Source organism: Anser anser (genome assembly GCF_964211835.1).
Source record: "Anser anser genome assembly, chromosome: Z".
Taxonomy (NCBI): Eukaryota; Metazoa; Chordata; class Aves; order Anseriformes; family Anatidae; genus Anser; species Anser anser.
Window position 1 is genome coordinate 323,654 of NC_139723.1, and position 26,756 is coordinate 350,409.

At 41.5% G+C, this 26,756-nt stretch overlaps 1 protein-coding gene across 2 annotated transcripts; it reads left to right on the forward strand.

The window, feature by feature from the left end:
- The first annotated feature begins 1,512 nt into the window (after nt 1-1,512).
- On the forward strand, nt 1,513-25,667 carry LOC310889689 (fatty acyl-CoA reductase 1-like). Of its 2 annotated transcripts, XM_083817553.1 has the most exons (9): nt 1,517-13,727; nt 14,909-15,523; nt 17,118-17,293; nt 19,922-20,101; nt 21,144-21,321; nt 22,354-22,398; nt 22,487-23,250; nt 24,094-24,230; nt 25,246-25,667. In XM_083817553.1, the coding sequence occupies exons 2-7, from the start codon at nt 15,461-15,463 to the stop codon at nt 22,505-22,507; spliced, it is 663 nt and encodes a 220-aa protein (XP_083673679.1). In that variant the 5' UTR covers nt 1,517-13,727; nt 14,909-15,460; the 3' UTR covers nt 22,508-23,250; nt 24,094-24,230; nt 25,246-25,667. The 2 variants fall into 2 exon arrangements, 1 of the variants encoding a protein (XP_083673679.1); XR_014576712.1 differs by lacking the exons at nt 24,094-24,230; nt 25,246-25,667 and having other exon boundaries at nt 1,513-13,727; nt 14,909-14,996; nt 21,144-22,398; nt 23,183-23,192.
- Nucleotides 25,668-26,756: the final 1,089 nt, after the last annotated feature.

Genomic DNA, 26,756 nt, shown 5'->3' on the forward strand with positions numbered 1-26,756 from the left:
ACAGCCCCATGCATCAGGGTAGTCTGTGCTTTAGCTTTCTCCAAACTCACAAGAGTGGTATGAGCTTTATTTTTCTCCAAACCCTGCCCCTGCCTCTAAGTCTAACCCTGGAGAGCAGCCAGTTCCAACACCCACCCCACCATAGGCCTCCCATGAAACGGCGCTCACATGGGAAAACTTCTGTTAGCTCTCAACTGTCTTTAGAAGCCCTTTCAAAACCCCACTAATAAAGGGAGTCTGCACTTTCTCTCTCTCCAAACCTAACTCTTACCCTAACCCTAACCATGACCCTACGTCCAACACCCACCCCACCTATGGCTCCCAGGAAACAGTGTTCACAATGGAAATCTTTTGGAAGCCCTCAGCCTCCTTTGTCAAACCTTTCACATCCCCATTCCACAAGGGGGTCTGCACTTTCTCTCCCTCCAAACATGTAAGAAACTAAGTTGTGTTTTTGCGGTAGAGAACTAATTTTCTGTATTCAAAGGTAGCTGTGTAGTCATAATAAGGAGAAATGCTAAGTAGATAAGTGGACAGTAGAAGGCCTCACTGTTCCAAAATAAGGCAGAAGCTTGAGAAAAACAGGATGAGCAGTGTGAGAACAGTAAAACAAAGATCACAAGTTCTCGAAACATAAGAAAGGAGAAATTAAAGGGTTGAAAAAAAGAAAACTTGTACATATACGGTATAGAGGAGCGTCGAGTAGCTTGTGAACCTGTAGTACTCAGCCAATGAGGAAACAGGGGAGGTGATCAGGCGTCGGGTAATTGGGAATAAAAGGAGCCGGGGGGGGGTCCCGGTGGGGCCTCGGGGCCGTGCAGGGCCGACCCGGGGCCGGTGCCACTCCCCCCTTACCAGCAGAGAGGTTAGGAGTTTTAAGAAGGAAATGAAGCCTTTAAGTGAGGGCCTAGCAGAACAGTCAAATCCACTTCTAAGGCCTAATTTGTATTCCTGAGAGGGAAATGTCAATCCTGAGTACGTTATTCACTGGAGAGGAATGTTTAGGAGGGAAATGATTTGCCAGGCAGCTATGCAAGAATGGGAAAGAACTAACACCCCCCCAGACCAAGAGTAATTCCGATAGAGCAGAAATATCCGCTTATCCAACTGAAACAGTAACAGCCCACAACACAGAACTCATATGAGAGACTCGGGGTCAGAATTAGAAAGTACTCTCTGGGCAGCCCGTTCCAGTGTCTTACTACCCTCATCGTGAAGAATTTCTTCCTTTTGTCCGATCTAAATCTGTCCTCTTTCAGTTTATAGCTGTTGCCTTGCCCTGTCACTACAGGCCCTGGTAAAAAGTCCTTGCCTGTCTTTTTTTGTGAGTCCATTATACGTGTTTAAAGGTAGTAATGAGGTCTCCCCAGAGCCTCCTCTTCTCCGGGCCAAAGCGTGACAGAGCCCTGCTGCTGGTGCTGGCTTGCAGGTCAGTGCCGAGATACCAGAAGGAGGCTTTTATGTACTTTTCCACTTCCTTCAAAGGGAAGCTGAAGCACAGACAAGCTGACTGATAACCCCCCAAAGTGGTAGACGTGAGACTTTTTGTAGGACGCCAGGTCTTTTCCCCTGTGAGCGGAAGGAAAGCTTGTTTGGGCACAGATATCTATCACAGAGGGATGCAGCTCTCTCGTTACCACTTCTGCTGACTCCTGAAGCGATCCTCTGCGCTGGTCTGATATCCCTGCCCGTCTGTGGCAAAAGAGTTTGACCCTCAGATTGCAGAAGCAGCATTGTGGAATTCAGGTTTTGGTAGGTATCGAGGTTGTATCCCTGAAATCTCATCTATCTCAAGGTACTACCTATCCTTGCAAACCTTGCTTCTCTGAAATCCAAGTCATTGTCCTTACCCCAGTAATACCGAAGGGAGAAATGCTCCATTGAGAAATTATCAGAGAGACAGAATCTGTTTTGGCAAGCCTCCCTCCCTTGGAACCCGTGGATTCCTTAAACTGGCCCTGGCATGAGTATTTGAAGCAAACGCTATCCAAGAAAGAAAAATTATTTTATCTCTCATTTATCATTCTGTTATAGTTCCAGCTGACTTTGGTGACAGCATAATAGCGAAAGTGATTTCGCTCTCTACCAAATAAAACCATAAATTACTTCTTTTGACTGTCTTGAAAGAATGGTACTAATAATAAATAGGTGGGAAAACCAGAACTGTTGCATTTCAGGAATTTTAGGTGGCCTGAGAAACACACAGCATGCACTAGGGTAGCAGCACAAAAGTATCTGAAAAACGGGCTCCTGCAAACAGAAAGACCTTTGGGAGGTCACTGACATTTGGTCAGAGTGGGCTGACTGAGCCATCCTTCTGCCTTCGTAATATTTCATAGCAGTTTTGCGATATTGCAGGTCTTCAGCTTAAGGAAGACTTTTCTTCCAGGGGTTTTCCCTACTGCTTTTACTTCAACCATTACCAGGAAACAAAGTTGGAAGTTCTCACGTGTCCCCTCAAGGCTAGGAGCTGGTTACCCAGCAAGATGCTTGCTCGAGGCACGGGCTCACCAGCTGATTAAATAACTGTCCTGGGGCAGGAGCGTGTGGGACAAAATACTGCAGACAGCACAATCCACGCGTTTGGTTGCGTAATGCCAGTGAGCTATGCTTTCGTAGCAGGAATGTGTCAGAAGCAGCAGTAATCCAGGGAAATGATGCAAACCTGGAGGTAGGCAGTCGGCTTTGTGAGCAGGGAGTGCTGGCGTGGCCCTGCTCCCCTGACTACACCTGTGTGAATCAAGTAGGGGAAGTGAGTATGGGCGCGGTATTTCAGCCCTTTCAGGGAGCTGAACATCACCTGAAAAGATGACGACATCCCTGCCCTGAAGGACCTGCCCACTGCAGTCTGTAGCATTGTGTGCATTTGTAGCTTGATGGGCCTGAGAGTAGGGGTGATTAGGGAAGCTGAGGCGATTCCAGATAAGAAAGGGTTAAGAATGTAACTATTAAAGGAGAACAGAACATTAGGTGTAGGGCAGGAAACAGATGTATGGACAATGTATCTCGAAAGAGGACATATACGGGCAATATGTCTCGAACAAGACATTGGAATCCAAGATAAGAAAATAACAAGCAGAAGAATCGAAGAAAAAAAAACAGTCCTTGCGGTTAGGAAGAAAGCTAACTCAGCAGAATCCTGACCAAGGGTGAAAAAGTACACTGTGAGGAAGACTTATGGCCTTCCTCTCTGAGACCACCGACCACAGCTCGACGACCCCTGCCCAAGACCACCGAGAGGATCTGCGCAGGCGCAGGACACAAAAAACTGATCAGCATGAGAAGCGAGAGTAGGCGGGGTTAGATAATGAATATGTATAGGCGTTAATAAAATATTAATCACTGTGATGTATAAATTTGGGACGGCTTTTCACTTCGGGATGCACGATAGGCGGAAAGATCCCCCGTGCATCCGGCGCCGTCAATAAAGAATAAATCACTTAAAGAAATTGGATTTATGATCTTTGAATCAATCTGGCACCCCAGATGGGACTTCTTCTCTGTCGGACCGCAGGACCCGCTGGGAACAGGACTCCCTAGGGTACCCCCGGGATTTCCCGGAGGGACTCCTCGACTCAACGGATCACTGCGGAGGCAGACACGGACCCCATCACTGTAAGTGATTATATTCTTTATTTTGGTTTATTTGGTTGACCGGTCAATTGGGGTCATCTGTAAGTCGGAAAGTAAAAGTTTTCTGCAGGACGGCATTTGGTTTTTTGGAAAGCACTCAGTTGCTGTTGGGAAACAAATAACCTTTGCATGCGAGGTTAGTATTACGTTGTGTTTACATGTGGAACTTGACCTTGGCTATTGTCTTTGGGATTTTGATTGTACTCTTTATAACGTTACTAGGATCTTGGTGTTATTGTGGAAAGCTGCCGGCTTGTATTGTGTAACAAGAAACATTCTGAACTGTAACATGGGGGGGCAGCAGAGTAGTGGGATTCCAAAGAAAAGCCCGTTGGGATGTATCTTGAGTCATTGGAAAGATATAGGGGGATCCCCCGGTGGAACTGAAAATAAGAAAACGTTGATAAAATATTGTAATCAATGGTGGCCACTTTATAAGTTGGATTGTGAGGAAAAATGGCCACTGAATGGAACCTTAAATTATAATACTTTACTACAGTTAATGTTGTTTCTAAGGAGAGAAGGAAAGTGGGATGAGGTGTCATACGCAGATATGTTTTTCACTTTGAGAAACCACCCGGAATGGCAGAAGGAGTGTGGAATTAACTTAGCCCCACAGGATCCTTTGATCCTGGCAATAGAAAAGGATATGAAGAAGGAAGGGGCAGGAAAAATGAAAAGATGTTGTTCGGCGTGCAGTATCGGGCAGAGATGTTTGAAATTGAATGAGTCAGAGGAGAGAATGGAGGATTATGTCCTCCCGCCCCAGATAATAGAACGAGGCGTGAGGGCGAGCCCAGGAAACGGCAGAATAGATAAGAAAAATGAGAGTTGGGGGAATGGAGACTTCACCCCGATCACGGCTCGAACCCGAAGTAAGGTCGGGCCCGTTATTCAAGCCCCGTTACGACAGGCTATGGGGGCTAACGGACCAGCTCGGATAAAAGTACCTTTCACAACTGCTGAGTTAGATTCATGGAAGGAAGCTGTGAAAGGATACCGGGATGATCCAGAATCAGTGGCCCGGAGGTTTGAGCTGATTGTAAAGAATTTAGATCCCGATTGGAAAGATATAGAGATAATGCTGGCAGCATTATCGGAAACTGGGAAAGCAACTGGTAATTAAGAATGCACAAACTCAAGTACAGACCCAGGTAACGTCAGGAGTTTTACCTGGAACTGTGGAGGTATATGTGCCCAGAGTGGACCCAAACTGGGACTATAATGATGAGGGTGATTATAGGTTATTAAAAAGATATCAGGAATGGATTAGGATCGCCTTGGAAAGTGCGATACCAAAGTCTGTAAACTGGTCTAGGTTATATACCATAAAACAGGGGCAAACTGAGACCCCGTCAGAATTTCTCGATCGACTAAGGACAGCAATGCAAAAATTTACAACGATAGACCCCTCTTCTGAGGAAGGTAAAGTCCAGCTAGTATCATTGTTCTTGGGTCAGTCTGCGGACGATATAAGGCGGAAGCTTCAGAAAATGAAAGAGCCGGATGTGAGAGATTTAGAAAGGCTGGTGGAAGAGGCATGGAGGGTATTTAGGAATCGAGAAGGGAATGAGAAACAAAGGCTGGGTAGGGCTATTGCTGCGGCAACTGTTGCGGCCTTACAGAGGCAAGAAGAACCTTTTCGGGGAAAAGGAAGAGGGAATGGGATAAGGGGAAGGTCAGTAAAGCCTCCCCTGAGACCGAATCAGTGTGCATATTGTAGGGAAGTGGGTCATTGGAAAAGGGAATGTCCGAAACAACGGGAGAAGAACAGATTGATGGTAGCTAGTGTATCTCCCGACCAATGAAGTGGACCGGGGGATTCTACCCTAGCAGATCCGCTGGTTAAAATTAAGCTAGGGAAATCAGGACAGGAAGTGGAGTTTTTAATTGACACAGGAGCGACTTATTCTGTATTAAACCAGAAATTGATACCAGAGGATGAGGATTTTGTGACGGTGATAGGAGCTACAGGCCAGCACGAGAAAGCCTTTTTCCTAAGGCCTTTAAAATATAAGTTAGGGAAACAGATGGGAATACATAGGTTTTTATATTTACCAGGATCCCCGAAGTCTTTGCTGGGGCGAGATTTACTAGAACAATTAGAAGCGGAAATTGTCTTTGAAAAAGGGAAGGTGGGGTTAAAGGTGAGAGAAGAAAAGCTGATAACCACGCTAAGCTTAACGCTGATACAAGCAGACCCCATCGGTAAAGTACCTTCGGAGATTTTAGACCAAGTTTACCCAGGAGTCTGGGCTACTGACATCCCTGGGCGAGCCAAAAATGCAGCCCCGATAGTGGTGAGATTAAAGCCAGGGGAAAGGCCAGTTAAGATTAAGCAATATCCCCTAAGATTAGAAGACAGGAAAGGAATTAAGGGGATAGTGGATAAGTTTTTAAAACATGGACTGCTGGTTGAGTGTGAATCTGAATATAATACTCCTATACTACCAATTAAGAAGCCAGATGGGAAGAACTATAGATTAGTGCAGGATTTAAGAGCTATAAATAAGATCACTGAAGATATACACCCTGTGGTAGCCAACCCGTACACATTACTGACTAAATTAAAAGATAATTTAGTTTGGTTTACCGTACTGGATTTAAAAGATGCCTTCTTCTGCCTGACTTTAGCCCCAGAAAGTCAGAAGCTTTTTGCTTTTGAATGGGAAAATCCAGACTCAGGACGAAAGGCTCAATTGACCTGGACCGTATTGCCGCAGGGATTCAAAAACAGCCCCACGATTTTTGGGAATCAACTAGCAAAAGAGCTTGAGGTTTGGGAGGCCCCAAACACCGAAGGAGTTCTGCTGCAATATGTTGATGACCTTTTGATAGCCACTGAGAATAGGAGCAGCTGCATGCAATGGACGATAAGTCTCCTTAATTTTCTGGGTTTGAATGGGTATCGAGTCTCTCAACAGAAGGCTCAGCTGATTCAGTCGCGTGTAACTTACTTGGGGTTTGAGATTTCAGGGGGACAAAGGGAGTTAGGAACAGAACGGAAAGAAACTATCTGCCGTACCCCAGAACCACAGACCAGTAAGGAATTACGAACTTTTCTAGGGATGACAGGTTGGTGCCGTCTATGGATTAATAATTATGGACTAATTGTAAAACCCCTATATGACCTCATCAAGAATAACCAATCAAAATTGGTCTGGACGGGGGAAGCACGGGCTGCCTTTAAGAAGCTTAAATTGGAGTTAATGCGAGCACCAGCTTTAGGTCTACCGGACTTGTCTAAACCCTTTTGGTTGTACTCCTATGAGAGACAAGGGATGGCTCTGGGGGTGCTGGCACAGAAGCTGGGCCCCTACAGGAGAGCTGTGGCCTACTTCTCTAAACAACTGGATGAAGTAAGTAAAGGTTGGCCGGGTTGCCTTCGAGCGGTGGCCGCTGTCATCATGAATATACAGGAGGCTCGGAAGTTCACTATGGGACAGAAGATAACCGTGCTGGTATCACACACTGTCTCGGCAGTCTTGGAGCAGAAAGGGGCACACTGGTTATCCCCTCAAAGATTTTTAAAATACCAAGCAATACTGGTGGAGCAAGATGACGTAGAAATCGTGGTTACTAACATTGTGAACCCAGCTTCTTTCCTTAGTAACGCTTCTGACGAGCCAGTGGTCCACGATTGTATCGAAACTATGGAAACTGTGTATTCTAGCCGACCAGATCTCAAGGAGGAGCCCTTGGAAGACGCGGATGAATCATGGTATACTGATGGAAGCAGCTTTGTGAAACAAGGACAACGCAAAGCAGGGTATGCGGTGACGACCACTCAACAGGTAATTGAGTCGAAACCATTACCCCCTGGGACGTCTGCTCAGAAAGCAGAAATAGTTGCCCTTATGCGGGCATTGGAACTAGCAGCAGGAAAGAAAGTAAATATCTGGACAGACTCTAAGTTGCATTTGGTGTGGTGCATGCACATGGGGCTATCTGGAAGGAACGAGGATTATTAACGGCCCAAGGAAAACAAATAAAATATGCTGAGGAGATTTTGAAGTTGTTGGAAGCGGTAAAGCACCCAGAGAAGGTGGCTGTTATACATTGCCGGGGACACCAAAAAGGAACCGCTGACTTCGAGGTAGGGAACCGATTGGCTGACCAAGAAGCAAAAAGGGTGGCCAGATTGGCTGAGGCAGAAGCGCTCACTTTAATACCAGATGGTAAAATACAAACTTTAGGTGAAGGACAGGAACCTAGGTACACACGGGAAGATCAAAAGTTAATTGGGGACCTGGGAGGAAAAGCAAGGAGTGATGGATGGGTATACCTGAAAGATAATAGGGTTGTACTACCCTCTAATTTAATATGGCCTACGGTCATGGCAGAACATAATAAGACTCATTGGGGAGCAGACACCTTATATAAAAATCTGAGTCGAGTCTTGGTGGGAAGAAATCTGTATACTACGGTAAAACAAGTAACCCAGCAATGCAGTATTTGTTTGCATCGTAACCCTAATACAGAAAATAGGGTAAAGTTCAGAATAATCAGTAAAGGAAACTATCCAGGACAACAATGGCAGATAGATTTTTCAGAACTGCCAAGAAAAGGGGGGTATCGATACTTGTTGGTTTTGACAGATACTTTTTCCGGGTGGCCGGAGGCTTTTCCCTGTCGAACCAACAAGGCAAGAGAAGTGGTTAAGGTTTTACTGAATGAGATAATACCGCGTTTCGGAATTCCGGCAGCAATGTCCTCGGATAGAGGCTCTCATTTTTGTGCGCAAATAGTTCAAGAAGTAAGTAAGGTCTTAGGGGTAGACTGGCAACTCCATACCCCTTACAGACCACAGGCAAGCGGACAAGTGGAAAAGATGAATCATCTAATCAAACAACAAATAGCCAAAATAGGACAAGAGACTAATTTATCATGGCCTCAGTCTCTCCCTTTGGCTTTACTTAGAATTAGAGTAAAACCACGGACAAAGGAAAATCTAAGCCCTTTTGAAATATTATACGGAAGACCCTATCAGTTTTTGTTCAGCGGGGAGGACCTGACGCAACTGGGGTCGGGATACTTGTATAATTATTTAATAGGACTCCAAAAACAGTTGGATCAAATATCTAAAGTTGTCTCAGGAACCAGGGCTAGAGGGCTGGACCAACCAATCCACCCCTTTAAACCTAGGGATTATGTGTATGTAAAAGCATTTGCAGGTCGCCCTTTGGAAGAAAAGTGGACGGGACCATACCAGGTGCTGCTAACACATACCGCCATCAAGATTAAGGAGCAAACGGCCTGGATCCATTATTTGAGAGTGAAGAAAGCTCCAAAAGCCCCCTGGAAAGTAACGCTGGGTGACGGTGAACTGAAACTAAAGTTCAGTCAAGCAAAATGAAGACACTATGGTCAGGAGTATTTAGTAATGTAGTTAGCAGAAATTTAGTTAACAGAATTGTTTTATTTCTGTGGCTTGTAGTTGTAATTGTGATTCAAGAATTGGAAGGTGCTTCTATGATGATAGAGAATGGTGGGTGGCCTTGGTCTGAAGCCGTAACCACAGAGGATAAGAGCATTAATGGAAAGTTAGCTGTTGTGGTTATTTGGTGAACAAATGGTGATCATTTACATGCATTATCAGAATGGCAAAATTTAGGGGAAGGGTGGATACACCAAAGAACTGTAGGGGACGAAATTAAAATAGGGTGCCGAATGATTAATGGAACAGCCCACGAGAAAGCAACGGGGATTTTAGTAAAACCGACTTCCAAAAGTGGCCAACAAGAAGGTTGTATCCGCCCAGGTAAATTAGATTGTTGGTATAATTTTATATTAACACAGACTGTAGCAGTTAACTGTTTTTGGACTAATAATGGTCAAAAGCTCGAGATCAAGGAAGGCGAGAGCCTCATGATAAATTTTACAATATATGCTATACCTCCTACGACAGTGAGACCCCCTATTGCACTTCCTTCCCCCTACAACCTATGCCCAAGCCCCAGTCAAGCTGGAACCCAAAATTTATGAAACAGGCCCATATGTAGTAAGGAACACAGGCCAACAACAATTGTTATTTAATCCAGAATGGTCTCTCAAGCGTGTTGAATTGCTAATACAAATTGACATCTCAGCAGTTCAACCAGCCTGTTCTCCTTTCCTAAAGACATCATTAGAAGGCTGGACAGTATGGTCACAAAAGCAAGTACACCTCAGGGGCAGAACACAAAGAGACTTAACTGGAATGCTAGGAACAGGATTAGGAGTTTTAAATGGAATTGATTCAGAAATACTAATGAATAAGCTAGCCACAGCAACAAGTGATTTGACAAAACTAAAACAGCCCCTGCAATCATCCTTACTGGCATTGGGAACTAGCCAATGGCAAGTTTCAAAGGTGTTACCAATATGGGAAAAGGCTGAAGACCAGGACCACAGACTAATAATAGATGCACTTAGTATGGCGCAAGATAATGTATCTTTAGCTCTTAGTTGTATACAGGTACAGTTATGGATGCAGGCAACGGCTGCCTTGATCATTAGGGAAGGAAGTGAAGGCATTTTTCCGGCTGAAGTCCGAAAGATTGTTTGGGACAATGCCAATGATTTTGAAAAGAAGTTCCAATCTTGGTGGACTCTGGTAAATTTTACCTATGATCCCATTATTAACATGGCTACTGCCTTTGTGCTTACTATACGTAATGCTACAGTTTATGTTATCCACCCCATTATTGCACTAGGATTAAATCATGAGGAAACAGTGCTCTATCCTTCGGAGCATAGAACCTGGGCCCGGATGAAGAACGGGAAATGGCAGTCTGTGAATCTAGAATCATGTGTTACCCGGGAACAACAAGGATTTATTTGTGAAAGCAACACAATTGATGCTCAGGATGTATGTCTTGACACTGAGCAAGGTGTTTGCCACTTTGAAATTCATCCAAATACTAGTCAAAAGACTGTGCTTGTATATATTGGTCAAGGCTGTGTGTGTTTAAGAACTGCTTGTGCTTTTGTAGAAGTAGATAAGGAAAACATAACTCTACCTAGCAAAAATCATTCTAACTTTTGTATTTGTAACTTTGTTAGAATCATCGGGTGTGACTTTTTATATTCAGCACCAGTGGTATCCCACCAGTTGATCAAGTCCAACAACACAATGTATCACACGTTATTACCCACACCTATTGGGATGAACCTCACGCTAGTGAAGCAATTACTTAAACACCAAGACCTGATCAAAATTTTAAAAGGTATTCAGGAAGATGGAGAGAAGACTTTAATCACTGTCCACCATGATACAAAAGAAATAAACAGAGTTTTGCAAAGAGTAAAACAAGACACAAATCATAGCTGGTGGGACAAACTCTTTGGATGGTCGCCAACTGCAACTGGGATTTTGAACACATTGTGTCACCCAATTATTGTTCTATTGATGTTTATGTATATGGTATATATGTACATGGTATAAGTTTAATATTGTCTTTTGTAATACTTGTTTGGAATTGGAAATTGTTACAACGAATGGCAATATTAGCTTCCCTGACGAAAGTACATGGCAAGGTATTGAGGGATGCATATCGTAGAGGCTGGGAAGAAGAATTTTTGTATTCGGAAAGGTCTCTACCGACATAGAGGAAATACAGAAACAAACAAAGGTTCTGTATAAGATTAGTAAGGATAGCATTTCATGGGGCTTTGAGGAAATGTGGAATAAGTTAACCTCATGGTTACCCAACTTTCAATAGTTAGAACAAGTTTTTACTGATCTGGTTATGTTATTGGTAGTAGGAATATTTGTATGTATGTTACTGCGATACTGCTAATGATAAGGGCATGCAATGCAAAAGAATTTGCATGGGGAAAAGAAAAGGGGGGATTGATTAGGGAAGCTGAGGCGATTCCAGATAAGAAAGGGTTAAGAATGTAACTATTAAAGGAGAACAGAACATTAGGTGTAGGGCAGGAAACAGATGTATGGACAATGTATCTCGAAAGAGGACATATACGGGCAATATATCTCGAACAAGACATTGGAATCCAAGATAAGAAAATAACAAGCAGAAGAATCGAAGAAAAAAAAACAGTCCTTGCGGTTAGGAAGAAAGCTAACTCAGCAGAATCCTGACCAAGGGTGAAAAGTACACTGTGAGGAAGACTTATGGCCTTCCTCTCTGAGACCACCGACCAGAGCTCGACGACCCCTGCCCAAGACCACCGAGAGGATCTGCGCAGGCGCAGGACACAAAAAACTGATCAGCATGAGAAGCGAGAGTAGGCGGGGTTAGATAATGAATATGTATAGGCGTTAATAAAATATTATTCACTGTGATGTATAAATTTGGGACGGCTTTTCACTTCGGGATGCACGATAGGCGGAAAGATCCCCCGTGCATCCGGCGCCGTCAATAAAGAATAAATCACTTAAAGAAATTGGATTTATGATCTTTGAATCAGGGGACTGTGGGATGCTGGGGCTGGGATTTGATTTGGGGGTTCCCGCCGCAGCCCCACGAGCTTATGTGTTAAGTTTAAGCTTGGAAATGAAGGGGGAGTGAGGGAAGAAAAAAAGCAAAGCCTTGCAGAGCCTCAGCTCCACCGAGGAACGAATAACAGTCTGTTTGCTTCTGGAAGAACTTCCCACTGCTGAGGACGGATGGGGCGGACCCCAAAAGGTAGATGGGGTTGTGTGAGAGCTGGTGATACTGCCAGCAGGACTCCACAGCTGACGAGAGACATCGCTGGTTTTGACGTCCATCACAACGGAAAACGCTCGTTTCATTCAACTGGGGGAAGTCGTATGAAACTCACAGACAGAAACAGTATCAGTGAGACTCTGTTATGCAGTCATGGTGAAAGCTTAGCATAGCGAAGAAACAGTGTGTATTAGGTAAGGTGAAAAATGGAGTCGCACCTCCAAGAAGTCCCAGTTTGTGATCTTTAAGCTTTCTTTTTGGTGGTGGGGGGCAAAGGGGGAGAGAGACGAATATTACCCACCAGGAAGGTGACCAAATCCATGCCTTAAAAGGTCAGCTGCTAAAAGCTTTTATAAATGATCTTTGCACTGCAAGTTTCAGTTTTCATGAAGCCGAGTTGAGATAAATCCGAAAAGTTCTACGGGTTTAAAAGAACGCTTACTAAAATATTCTTATCATTCACAATAATAATGGAGTGAGTGAACTTGTTCCACACAGTGACCTTACTTTTTTTTTTTTTTTTGTATTCCAGCAAACTGTGTACAATCCCAGGAGCATAGGTACAGTCTTGTGTAGCATTGTCATTCTGCCCCACCACTCTGATATCTAACAAAGTAATACTTTCTGGATGTTGTCTACGAATTCTTTCCTTCCTTATGTATGAGGTCGATGCACGTATCGCCTAGTTTGTCAGAGAGCATTGCTGAAGTACTGTTTTCTTTGTATTTGTGAAGACAGCAGAATGAAAGATAGCAGCTCGGCGACTCCCATCGAGATGGTCATTAGGATAAAACAGTGAAGTTTCTAGCATATATTAAAAAGTCTGGAGGAATTAGCATAGCTTGCAGGAAAGTGTGCTGGAAAGAGATGATATTTGAGAGCAAGCGTGAAAATGTTGTCTTTTTACCAAGAACAATGAGAACTGATGCATCTGCCCGGTGTTTGGATAGGTGAGTGAGTTAAGAGGAGCTGAGCATAGAGTTTGCAGGGGAATTGGGAAATGAAAGAGATAATTTGACCTCCTTTCCATGCAAACGTGTGTTTGTTTTTTTTTTTTTTAATCCCATACTTTTGTTATTATCCAGAATTTTTAACATAACTCTCCATTTTAACTGGTGTGATTTTATGGATAGCAGCTAACTACAAAAAGAACTAAGATCCTGAAGTGTCCTTGGAGCCGCTGGCTCTACCTCTTTATCTGTTCCCTAAGGAGACGCCCCGGATTTAAAGACGCTATGTATTAAATGAAGTATGAGAAGAAACAGCTTCTTCCGACACTTGGGCTCCTTTTCTTCAGCTCGTGCAGAAGGCTGACAGCCTGTCTCACTCTCATCAGTGCTATCCCACCAGCTCCTTTAGGAGCTCAGCACCACATTTGGCCTGTTGTGATCTTCCCGATCCCCTCATTTCTGTGCTGCAACACCACCATCCACGAGAAGTCAGGTAGGATCTGAACACATTTGACATTGCTAAAGAATCAAACCTCAGCTGTCAGTTTTAGCCCTTTGTATTCCAGATGTTTGTTTTGCTGGACGATGGTTTCATTTCTGATTTTGTAATATGTTCTTTGTGGAGGTTGTTTTAAGCAGACAAGTAGGTAGCCTCCTTCCTTCAGTGGAATTGCGCAGGTTTTAGCTGAGCTTTGCACATTTGAGCGATTGCCCAGTGGTTGTTCTGGTCTTGACGCGTCTCTAAAAACCTTTGTCGCCTCGCCCCTCCTCCTTGTGTATTAAGATGCACATTTGTGCAAAAATTATGTACGCTGTGCATAAGATGCCCAGCGGTTATGGGGCATTCCCAGCGTTTCACAGATAAGGCTCCATGTTTACTTAATCACGTAAGTGTAGTCCTGGCTTTAAGCGTAGGTGTAGCTAACGGTTGTTACTCAAGTGGTTATAAAGTTTAAACTGTTTGTTTGTTATATAAATATATATATACATACATATGTATATGTCTGTATATACGTAATGAAACTGAGTCTGTGGAGTAAAAGACTTCTCTGCTTCTTGCATATACTCCTGATTCAGCAGACTCATATGCAAACTGATCCAAACTGGGTGCCAAGCTGTGCCTTTTTTGTCGCCTGGAATATGCAATCTGTGCACCTCAGGTGTACCTGGTCTATTAACTATCTCTTACATTGTGCCACCCCGTTAATATCAGTGGATGTACCCAGCACCACCTTGGGGCTACACAGAACGTGGAAATTTCTAGTATTTTAATGTTACTCTGTTAACAAAACTGACGTACTGGCCGCTTGCTGTTTCTATTTTTTTTGTTTTTCTTTTCAGTAGTCTCCCCAAAAGTTTTAGTGGACACGTTGTGTATCTTTTCTGTTCTTCCAGGATTCGTTTGTCAGGAAAGGCGACCATGAAATCCGAGGGCTACGGACAACCATCTACCAGATGGTTGTTGCAGATGCCTTTGGTCACGTTATTTGTCCTTTTAGCTCGCCCTTTTCTTTCTCTTGAGTTGAATTTTTTTGCAGCGCTATGTTTGCAGTGGTAACATTGCTGCCAAGGTGTTTTTGATTAAAAACGATCTTAACTGTAATAGTGAATTCACCGAGCGTGGCTTTGTATAATGACTCCCACGATCATAGCATTTTTTTTCCTTTGTCACAGAGAGGAGAAAAGCTCTTTCCAGCGAGATGGAGAAGGAATTAATGATACCTCTGCCTCATCCTGTGAGACCAGAAGACGTGGAGTAACTGTAAGCTGCGATTCTCAGGAGACACTAAGAGTCTCGGATTCCTTCTCTGCCTGTCTCCCAAGGCCTCAGGGATGAGAAATCTTAGGCTTTATGTTTTTCCCTATGAAATACTGTCGTGTTAAGGGGCGTAGCTGACTAACTGTTACGGGTCTGGTTGGATTCAGGTTACTGAACTATGACGGTCACGGATTCACCATAATGTAGCACGTCCTTGATGTAGTCGCATTCAATGAGAACTATCACAGCTAGGAACAATGCAATGAAGGGCAGTTTATTACAGCAACAGGGACACAGGTTCTTTGGATTGCCAGAGATAAATTCACTGTCCGCAAAAGCAAGTGAGCATGCGTGAAATACACAGGCACTCGTCCTGGCTATTAATGCGTTAAAAGGCACAAAGGCTCTAGAGATTTCTAAGTTTCCATGGAGACACCTGGTACAACCAAGCGTTCAAATCTTACCCCATGACATCCCAACGCGGGGGGAAAAGAGGCTCAGCCCGTCGACTGATCCCAGAAGTCAGAAAGGTATCCTTCGTGATGGTATCTTCCCTAACATCCCCTTTCACTTAAGCCAATTTACGTTGTCCGCTGATCTGTTCTCTTTAGTGACCAGTGATAGGACCCGCAGGAATGGTGTCAAGCTGCGGCAGGAGAAGTTCAGGCTAGACATCAGGAAGAGGTTCTTCACTGAGAGGGTTGTCGTGCACTGGAACAGTCTCCCCAGGGCGGTAGTCACTGCACCAAGCCTGTTGGAGTTCAAGAAGCGTTTGGACCATGCGCTTAGTGACATGGTCTGAATTTTTGGGTTGACCTGTGTGGTTCCAGGAGTTGGACTTGACGATCCTTGTGGGTCCCTTCCAACTCAGGATATTCTATGACTATTTTCTGTCCTTTTAGGTGGAGCTTGAGTGACTCTAGTCAGGCATATCTTGGTTATGATTGGTAGAAAGTTTTCTTGCTTTTGTTTAAAGGAGAAATTCAGATTGCACGCTCAGTGAGGGGTGGTCGCACCTTGGAGGCATGGAGCTTTTGGGATGGAGGTGTGTTTCGGTATTATAATGATGATATAATGAGCAAAAGTTCACTAGAGTACAGCGTTTTGTCAAAACCATGACAGGTCGTTGGCTCAGGGTAGCAAACGTGCAGCTTATCGGTCTCAGTGTGCACAAGAGCATCGGGTCCCCATCTCGTCACAGGGCCTATCCGTGATGTCTCCACTCCGCTCTACGCTCTGTACTGTTCCTTAGAGTTAGCACACCGAGTTCCCCTAGTGCGATAGCATGTAAAGTTAGAGGCCTAGGTAACGCTTAGGTAGCACAGCTACCCTCCACCCTGAAAGCTTCTTCAATGCTGTACATTTTCTTTAAAATGTGAATATTAGTTTAATTTGCCTAGTTACTTCAGGCAATTATTCCACGAGTACCAAAAGTGATACTGAGAAGCCTACTTCCAGCATCTCTGTTGGTAATGATAGCTTCATACTTCTGTGCTTATCCTCGTGGCTTTTCCTTTCGCATACTGGAAAGGCAGAGACTGTTCAACAGAGTCATCTCTGATCCAAAAACTAAAACTCTGATTTCATCCCAAACCAACACTCTCTGATGTCAGTAAGAGTAAAATTGCTATTATTACTCTTGGTCATCCTGGCTGTCGCAGTTGTGTCTCTGTTGGGCTCTCTGTCCAACCCTGTCGATCACATCTGTCCTACTCCCTGCCCCTGGGTGGTTCTTCTGTCCCTCTGCCCCGCTGGCTGTCCGTCCACCCAGTTCCTCTCTTGCTGCTTGTGTCCCGCTTGTAGCCTTTTCCTTTGTTTTCTTCCTCCTTTTTAGAAGTATACATCGAAATCTCACTGCTTTCTGTGCAACGCATGCAATACTTCTGTTTTCACCACTTGGGTTAAAAAGTATACGAACAACTTCATCACTGAATATGTTCATGGTAAGTCAGTAACGTGTTGTAGGACTCCTAAAACACTATCTTAACACTACTGATTTTGAGAAATAAGGCAATATAGTTATATATGGGCAGAAAATGTGTTTTATCTTCACTTATAAAACATGCGTCTTTTATCTTCACTGGCTATTAGTTTGAATTTTTAGTCCTGGTATTTTTTTGACAGCTCTTTGACAGGTTGAGAGAGGAGCAGCCTGACTTCAAAGAAAAAATAATAGTAATTGCAAGTGAACTTACACAGCCCGAACTGGACCGTAGTAGCCCAATCCAACCAAAACTTACAGACTGCATCAGTATTATATTTCATTGTGCTGCTACAGTCAGATTCAATGAAATGCTAAGGTGAGTTTAAAATACTGTATTCTCTAGTTTGGTAAGCTGATGGTATTCAGAGGGAAGGGGTGAATCAGGTGTCTGCAAAATCTTGCAAATATTCAGGCTGTCTGACTACTAATCTCATTTGTTTTTTGTGTGTCTGGTCAATTTAATGATTCCCCCTTGGGTGTTAAACTTTTCTCCCTACCTAAAACTCGCTATTGGGTGTTCATTTGCTTTTCATAGACGGACAGAAGATACGTTATTTAAACCTGCTTTGCCAGCAGTTAGAATACACGATTTGACATGAAAGAAATCACATCTTTTTCAAGCTTTAGGCAAAAAGACATCCATTTTTGGTGCTTAGAAGCAAAACATGATTTTTGTACTGTGTTATAGGCCCCTTGGTGTTTTTACTGAATTCCGGTACCTGAATTTCAAAGGCATTTTGAAGGGAAAAAATTGAGAGAGACTCGAGAACATACTGCTTTTCCAAGTCTTCCTAACATCACGTGTTGCTCTGATTTCTGGGATGGCTGAAGAGGGTATAAATAATCTGAAGCAGTACATACTGTGCTCACTACTCATATCGGAGCTTCTTTTGTGTAAGAGAACACAAACTATTCCTTTAGCTCCCCTTGTTAGAAAGCAAGTGTATCTTTTCAGAGGATAACTTTTCCCCAAAACTGGGATGGGGCGGAAGCTCTAGTACTTGCTTTCTTTAGTTGATGAACCAACAGCAAATTAAATGTTGCCCAGCCTTCAGAAAGTCCTCCAGTAAGAAGAATGCAAGTTTGCGTTGGAGGGTGTAGGGAGAATTAGGTGCGGAGGGAGAAAGCTTAAAACTCAAAATTGAATAACTTCCATCTTGTACAGAGTTTATTAAGGAAATAATAATAATAAAAAAAGGATTCCCAAAAGCAAGAAAAGATATTTGCTTTCTAGAAAAAATGACCTGATTCAGTGTTGAAACACTGGAATAAATAAACAATTTGGAGAAATGACTTTGTGAAAAATAACTCCAATTTTTATGAATGTAAAGCAACTCTTAGGTAAAGAAAATCTCAGTTGAGAAATATTTTGAGTTGTTAAAATGTTGGCACTACTTCTGTGAGAATGCTGAACTGTATACTGAAATGACATAAGGTAGCCCCTATTTATCGCTATTTCATGGACCTGCACTGCTAGGGAACTGCCAACCTATGAAAAGTCTAGAGGGACTTCAATGTGATTGGAAAAACTGGTGGAAAGGTCTTGATACAGCAAGCTTCTGGCAGTTTACACTTTCCTGGAGGGCCTAGTGCATTGCTTAGCAAAATAGAAAATTAGCTTCTTAGGAAGGATTTGAGGCCGGAGCACATAGCAGATGTGCTAGAATGGCTTTTTTTTTTTTTTTTCTGAGGAACCTGACAAATCTGAGTATCACTTCCAGCAGCCTTCACATATTTATTACTGGGATTAGTTGATGTAAAGTTCAAAGTATTTAGCTCAGGGTCAGTGGTAGGAATAAAGCCAAGAAAGCAAAATACTTTGGCTTATTTTGGAACCCTTCCTGATTTGTATTGGCTGTGTGTTTCTATATCTTAAAACAATGCTTACAGCTATGATTATGAACCTCTTTCCTTTGACCTCTTGAAAGAAGCACTGAAGACTTAAAAACCGTTATTTTAGATAAAGTAACTTTTTCCGAGGTAACACTTTCTGGACTTAATTGCTTTGGGACGGGGGTTCCTTGTCCATTGCCCACCTAATGTTTTAGTAATAATGTGTGATAAAGAATCCTTAAACTGTAACACCAATGCAAAGATTTTGATGAAGTTTTTTTTTAGCAGTACTCTTAAAACTTAATTGATTTGTACATTGTAAACAAGGCTAGTGCTTGTAATAAGTTTTTAGAGGCTGGAGAGAAGATCTGAAATACATAAAAATCATCGTAGCAGTTGGGCCATAAGCTGTGTTCTGATACAGTGCAAAATGTAGAGATATACCTTGCCTGCTACAGTGTACTTAAGGACTCTATTTTAATGAGAAGCAGTCAGGTTGGAGGGATGAAAGTGTGGATCTTGATTTATTTATTTTTTCCTCCTTTCACTTTTTCTTCCTTCCTGTAATCCTGTTGCACTATTGAGTCTTGTGCTATCTTACATGAAGATGATAATCACTTCCAACTTACTAGCCCCCCTAAACCTTCATTCTGAGGTCTTGACCTAGGAAGCTCAAAGCTGCTGTTAAAATTGACTGGCATTTATATCATTTGGCAGCTAGGTGTCCTGTTGCAGTTGTTCCATCACATTTTAGGAAAAACTTACTGGATTAGAATTTAGCTTGAGCAGATCGAAGGTACGCTGTCTTTGCCTGTTTAGTAACAGAGCACGAGGATGCCAGTGAGAACAAGGGGAAACTTAGGAAAACTATCCTGAAGACAGAGAGAAATTTCTAGATGGAATGTGTCATGTTGTTCTGAGTAGAAGGTTAGGATACTAACTTCCATAGTGTTTTTGGGGGGTGGAGGAAGGGGTCCAGAATGTTAGAATTACTGTATAAACAGCCACCACTGAAGCATTTAGGAAAGAATTAGGGGATTGACTGGTTATTTCTTTTTGCTTGCTGTTTTCGTTTTGCTTTCTACTAATCAAGTTTCTGTTTAATCAACAGAGATGCTGTTCAGTTAAATGTGCTTTCCGCGAAACAGCTCCTCTCATTGGCACACCGAATGACGAATCTAGAAGTATTCATACGTGTTTCGACTGCGTATGCATATTGCAATCGAAAACACATTGAGGAAATTGTTTATCCACCTCCTGTTGATCCCAAGAAACTGATGGATTCTCTTGAGTATGTGTTATTTTATCAAGTTACTTCAGTAATCTGTAACCACGTGCCTTCCTAGTAATGAAGTACCAACCAATGATTAAGAAACAAAGATGAAGAAACTGGCTGATGGTGTTCTGTTAGTCTAATACATGGCTGATGCTACCCTTTCCTGTAAGGGAAATAGGCTAAGGTTTCATGGTCGCTTTTAAGCTGAGCTAGGTGTGGAGCAGTGCTGAAAGAGGGAGATGCTCCAGGCCATTCCTGAAGCCTCCTGTATGCTGAGACTGGTGGCTCTTCGGCTGTATGAGGAGCTAGATCAGGAGCTATTAAAAACAAACAGAAGAAAGCTGCACTGTTCCAGATGTACTGGTGCTGGTACTGTGAAGGACAGAGAGAACTAAGACAGCAGCTCACCTTTAGCAGCAACCTTCACTACTTCCACCTAAGGCCATTGCAAGATCGGTCTGATATACTGAAATACTTTTAACTGCTCAGAAACAAAAATGTACAAGCAGTTCTGTTAGGTCTTTAATGTTGGTGCTTTCTGAATACCCGTGCTCTATAGATTTTTACTCTTAAATTGGATGTTACTAGGGGAAAGTTACTTGTTCTGTATTGCCTGTGTACGTTTGCTGTCCTGAGGTCTTATCTAGTAGTCTTATTTAGTAGCTGTCAAGCCCTAAGTGAAATGGGACAAGTATGAGATGAGTCATATACAATGTAATTAATAATAATAATCATATCTCTAAATCAGTCTATCCCTTCCTCCATGTCATAGAAAATCTTACCTTTTGTAAGGTAATCATTTTTAGTTTCATAATTATCAAGGTAAGGAAGACATTTTACTACTTATTATAGATATAACAGCAGTAGCATTAAAAATGAACTGAGGTAATGATAATACTTCCGCGTTTGTTTTCCTGGGTGGTATTTTGAAGAAAAGATTGTATTTTAATTTTACTTGCAGAATTATTTTTGATTTATCTAGTTATCCTTTTTTCTTCGCTTCCCCAGTAGAATAGTACGCGGTAACTTACACTTGCCTCTTATTTTGTTTTTGTAGGTGGATGGATGATGGCCTGGTGAACGATCTTACACCTAAACTGATTGGCGATAGGCCTAACACTTACACTTATGCAAAAGCCTTAGCCGAATATGTAGTACAGCAAGAAGCTGCAAAAATAAACATAGCCGTTATAAGGCCATCTGTTGTTGGTGCTAGCTGGAAGGAGCCTTTTCCTGTACGTTGAGTTTTCACATGACTCACGCCTGTAAACTGTAGCACGTACTGACAGCTTGTGTATGTAGTGACCTTCATAGAGGAAAATCTTTTAAACTTAAAGCTGTGGCTTGACTGCTTCTGAATAACAACTCTCATACAAAAGATATCAAATACAGCATTCGTATGTGGGAAGCTTAGGGGATAAATTACTTCTAAGCATAGAACAATACACATCTGTCACAATGGGAGATACTGTTTTACACACAAAATAGTTATACAGAATCGTGAAGTAAGAAAGGTAATTTCATCTGTTTTCCCTCTTCGAGGTGCTTTGGTGTGTCAATAGCTGAATAGTATCATTAATGAAACTGGGGTCTGCAGGACGTAAAACTGTTTGGACTTCACTTGTTTTAGCCAAGGCAGGAGATGGCAGAAGCTTTATGAACTCTGTTACATTGATGTATAGTATATATGCTATATGCTTCTTCCAGTATGGGAGATAGCGCTGGAACGGCTTTTCCAGTTCAACGCTGAATATTTCGTAAGCACTTAAAAATACATCAACATCACATGCCTTTTTGAGTAGGTACGATGTACATATATGGCAGACAGTAAGTATATAAATTTTAATTAAGTATATAATGTTTAAACACTGGCATTGAAGTTGAGTGAAAATATCTATGTGAAAATTCAAAAAAAAAAAAAACCAACACAAAAGACAGATAAGCAGTTTTGCTATTGACTGTTAAACTGAGTTGATATAAGCTAGTGAAATATTTTCAACATAATGTATTTATGTAGGAAATAGTTTGCGGTTTATTAACTAAGAAATAAGCAAGCTAGCTGCTCATTTGGAGGGGCCAATGAAACTACAGGTGGATCTCATGTCTGAGTTGTAGCAAAATCTGATGATATAACAAGTTACTATGGAAGAACTTCATTTAGACACATGGAAATTAGTATTGCTCTCCTGGGTTAACTTGTCAAATTTCCACTTTAAACTGTTGACTTCACTAGACGAAAACCTTTCCTTCCTACCTGCTTGTGATAGGGATGGATTGATAACTTCAGTGGACCTAGTGGCCTCTTCATTGCTGTAAGTAATGAAAAAATGTTTCTTCCTTTTGGAGACAGCAAAGCTTCTTGCGTTTTACTGGTGCGTCTTGTCTTTTTTCTCTTTTAAGGCAGGAAAAGGAATTCTTTGAACAATGAGAGCTACCAATGGTGCAGTAGCAGGTCTTGTTCCAGTAGAGGTTGTTGTCAGTATGACACTGTCTGCAGCCTAGTATTCTGGAGTTAATAGGTACAGCAGGTGACAATTGAAAGCACTGAGTACTTTGAAGTGATGGTACTGTGCATTTTGATAAATCAGTCTTCTGTTGAACTTCTGATCGGTGTCCTGCTATTCATCTAGGACAAAAGGGTTCTAAGGTTTTAACAGCTTTAGTCCAGCAGAGTGTAACTTAGGATAATGGCCAACATTTGACGATGAGGAGGAAGACATCACCTATGATACTATTGTATAAGCTATACCTGATTTTTTTTTTCCTGGGCCTCAGTGCAATCAGTATGACTTAGAATAATGTAGGCAAAGCCTTCTCTGGGGAAAAATATATACTTTTTTTGTCATTTATGTATGTATATATACACACAGTTTTATATATATACATAGTTATAATTATAAACTATCATATATACAGATGTTAAAGATGGATTAAAATACTGGAAGGATTCAGGAAGCAAAAAACCTAACGTGAGGCTGACAACTTTTGCTTTATGTAAATGATGGTGAGGGCAAAGATAACTTTAGATATGGCTTTTGATGTGTTTTGTGTGTTTTTTTGTCTTCTGATGTGCTCTTTGGTCTTTTTCCCCTCCAGACCAAGAAATATCATGGTATGCAACTGTACAACATGTGGTACCAACGCTTTCCACTGGAGTGAAGTTGGTATGTCATATTTCTTTTTTTATGAGCTTTAATAGAAAAATAAGATCAGTAATAAAAGCACAGGCTATAGTCTGCAGGTCAAATTTTATTTTTATACTTGAAATTAGTATAACAGCCATAACTCAATTTTGCAGTGCCTCATGTTTTTTTGTTCTCTTCCGTTGATTTTCTCTCCTTGTAGAGTTATCGCTTCCATTTTGTTCCTGTTTTTTTAATTCAATTTTCTTAAAGTATGGCAGAACTGATTTTTCTGCTTGATGCTTCAACGGCTTAATCTGTAGAGCGTGGGTAGTGTGCAGAGAAAAGCATTGCCGAGAGGAGCAGTACTAATGTTGGGTTTAATGCCAACCTTCCTGTAAATATATGAGTAAAGAGCTCAACATTGGGATTACTTTATACAGCTGCATAATGGAGGGTGTACGACAAGTTTTGCACTTGAAGCTTTTTTGTCGTGTCTAGCTTCAGTTAATTGTCGATTGAGGTGGCTCTTAGTCTTCAGATGGTTACATGAGACTTCCTCTATTCCCGCTGAGGGAAAAGTAATCTCTAAGTATGGCCACTTCTTTTCATCTTAGATATCCCGACTAAAATGTAACCCGCATCTTAAGAGCTCTGTAATAGGCTTAAGAGCTCTGTAATAAATAGCAACGCAAGCTGGCTGGTATGGTAAAGCTGTTAATTAGCTCTACATGTTTTTAGAAATAATTTCTCAGTAAAGATTGTTAGTTTTCTTCTTTATCTTAAATACTTAAATCCATATTATATCTCTTGACTACTTTCTTCACCCTTTTTACTTGCTTTTGCTGTTTTATGTATCTATATTTATAAGCCTTATCATTTCAGCTGAAGTTGGAAAGTTGCTGGCTTCATTTATATTACGATTCTAATTGAGGTATTTAAAGGCTTCCTGTAAGCAATGGAATGAAGTTACAAGAGATGACTACAAAGATAAAGTGAATTCTGATGTAGTTTTTTAAGATGTACGTGTCTACCATGTGAAGAACTTTCAGTTGTCAACGAGAGTTTGACCTGGAGTCCAATCCTAACAATGTTTTTTAAAAAAGCTTGAATATGGGTAATTTGAAATGCACTTCAGATGCTTGCAAAGTCCTCAGCCTACTTTTTTTAAAGTGTTCTTCATTTTAAAGATTAGAATAGCCTTCTTTATGAAATACAGATGGATATTTAAATAGCTTTACATGCTATGTAAACTGAAATTGCTCTGAATTCTCAAAATCAACTGACGGTAGGGAAGAGGACCAGAAAGAGAAGCTACAGTAAAATATTCTGAAGATAAAGGTTTAAAAAACTTCGATATAATAAGAACCAGTTTAACAGTATCTTAGGTTTAAAGCTTATAGCTGTTTTAGTTTTTGTGGTTATTAGAAGAGCTAGGATGGTTACTTAAATAGCATACTAAAGTAAATACTGCACGCTGCAATGTACTTTGAAAACCATTGAACTTTACATATCAAAGCTGTTACGCAGCTTTTCTTTCTCAGAGTACCATGTAATTTCTGCTTTCAAGAGGAATCCTCTTGAACAGGCCTTCAGACGGCCCAGTGTTAATCTAACTTCCGATCACCTTTTATATCATTACTGGATTGCTGTAAGCCATAAGGCCCCAGCATTCCTGTAGGATATCTACCTCAGGATTACTGGAAGAAGCCCAAGGTAATGGTGACTAGCTCTGCCTCTTCTGTTCCTCTTAGATTTAAACAACAAAGCTATGCTTCCACTGTGATGTATATTGATTTCTTCTTCCCCTGAATGCTGTGTGACTAAAACTCACCTTTTCTACTTTTTTCTCTGAGAATAGGTCATTGAATTTGAAGCGAGTTTAAACTTTCTAGCGAAAATGAGGATGTTTTTTGTTGGATATTTTGTTTGGGGGGTTGAGTAATCAAGGTAAACAGAATACAAGATCTAGCAAATTATGTTCATTCTTGAATGATAAATAATTAAAATATGTTGATCCTTATTTTTCTCCTACAGCAAAGCACCTATATTTGAACTACACAACAAATCCGTTAAGCAGTGCAGTAAGGCACCGTAGCATGAGTCTTTGTTCAAACCCCCTTCTGCATCACTGTCGGACCACAGCCTCCCATATATCGCCTGCATTTTTTCACGATGTTTTGCTCAGATTGACAGGTCATAAGCCATGGTAAGAAGGACAGGGCTAAAAATATTTTGATAAGGTGGTGGAGATGAAGACGACACGACAAGGGTACTATTTAGATTTACTAACTATAAGCAATAACAATCCATTGACTGCATTTCTAAGAGATTAATGTCTGACTCACCAACGCTGTCCACGATGTGTCTCGGGTCAGAATCCTAGTCAGTCAGTAAACTCGGGGAAGCGGTTGGCATTAAGATTGTTGTTGCTATTATAAACTGAAAGTGGAAGGGAGGCAGAGTAAATAACTGTGGGTTATTCCTGTAGATGATACAGCTCCATCTGGTATGCTTTGTATCATCTCAACATTCCATTCAGTTTATGATAATTACACCACTAGCTGGCTAACTTCTGAAGTGGTAAAAATTGCATAATTCTGCTAACTAGGCCAAACTAGATTACATAGAAGGAATATAAGATGTCACTGCAATTTGTTTCAGATCTGCCAAGCCATATGATCTTAACTCATTGCATATATTATGTTTTCAAAAGTATTCATCATCAGACTCTAAAATCTCCACTATGGTGACAGTGTTTTAATACAAGTGAGCATTCATTCGTTGTCCTGTAGTCTCGGTCTGTCTTACAAGGAGGGGAAAAATTCTTTAATGCTTAGCACCGGATCAATAAAAGGAAGCAATGTAGGTAGTTCGTAGGCAAAAACTTCTAAACTGCCTTGGGTTCCATTGTTCCAAGCCTATTCAATAGTGTAGCACTCACAGCAACAGTAGGGACAGAGATCTCTGCCTGAGCAGTCATCTCTCCACATTGAAAAGATTTAAGCTCTGTGTATCACAGGAAGGTATTAAGCATGAATTCCTAGCTTTTTAGGTTCTTTTGCAATATAAAATGTTCTTAATAAAAATTAATAGAAATTCCCTGATATACGTCAAGATTCCATCACTTGCTAAAAATAATTATACTACAAATATCAACCTGCTGTCTTCCAAACGGGAAATGATGCTGCCAGAGTCGTGTCAGTCTTTGGAAGTCCAGTCTTTTAAGTATTTGACCTATGGGAGTAAAACAAGGCTATAAATAAACACATTGTTTAGAACGCTCTTACAGGTGTATAACATTGGAAACATTGAATCTTGTTTTTTTGCTTTTTCTGGAGTTCCTGTTTAGTGTTCAAACACAGAATTTAAACCTTAATCGGTACTAGTACAAGAGGTGACGTTAAACGTGTATCTTCTGGCCTGTGAAGTATAAATTATTTGAGTATTCCTAATTAGTTTTCTGTAGTAGTGACTGGATAGGTTTCCTATCATGCACAAGATTTCAAGTTTGGAGGAAAGATGGGAGGTTCAACTAAATCAAAAAG

Coding starts and splice junctions, on each gene's coding strand:
- LOC310889689 (XM_083817553.1), top strand. CDS start 15,461: ATGACATCCCAACGCGGGGGGAAAAGAGGCTCAGCCCGTCGACTGATC. Junction 15,524..17,117: donor TGATCCCAGAAGTCAGAAAG/GTATCCTTCGTG, acceptor TTTTTTTGACAG/CTCTTTGACAGGTTGAGAGA. Junction 21,322..22,353: donor GCTGGAAGGAGCCTTTTCCT/GTACGTTGAGTT, acceptor TGCTTGTGATAG/GGATGGATTGATAACTTCAG.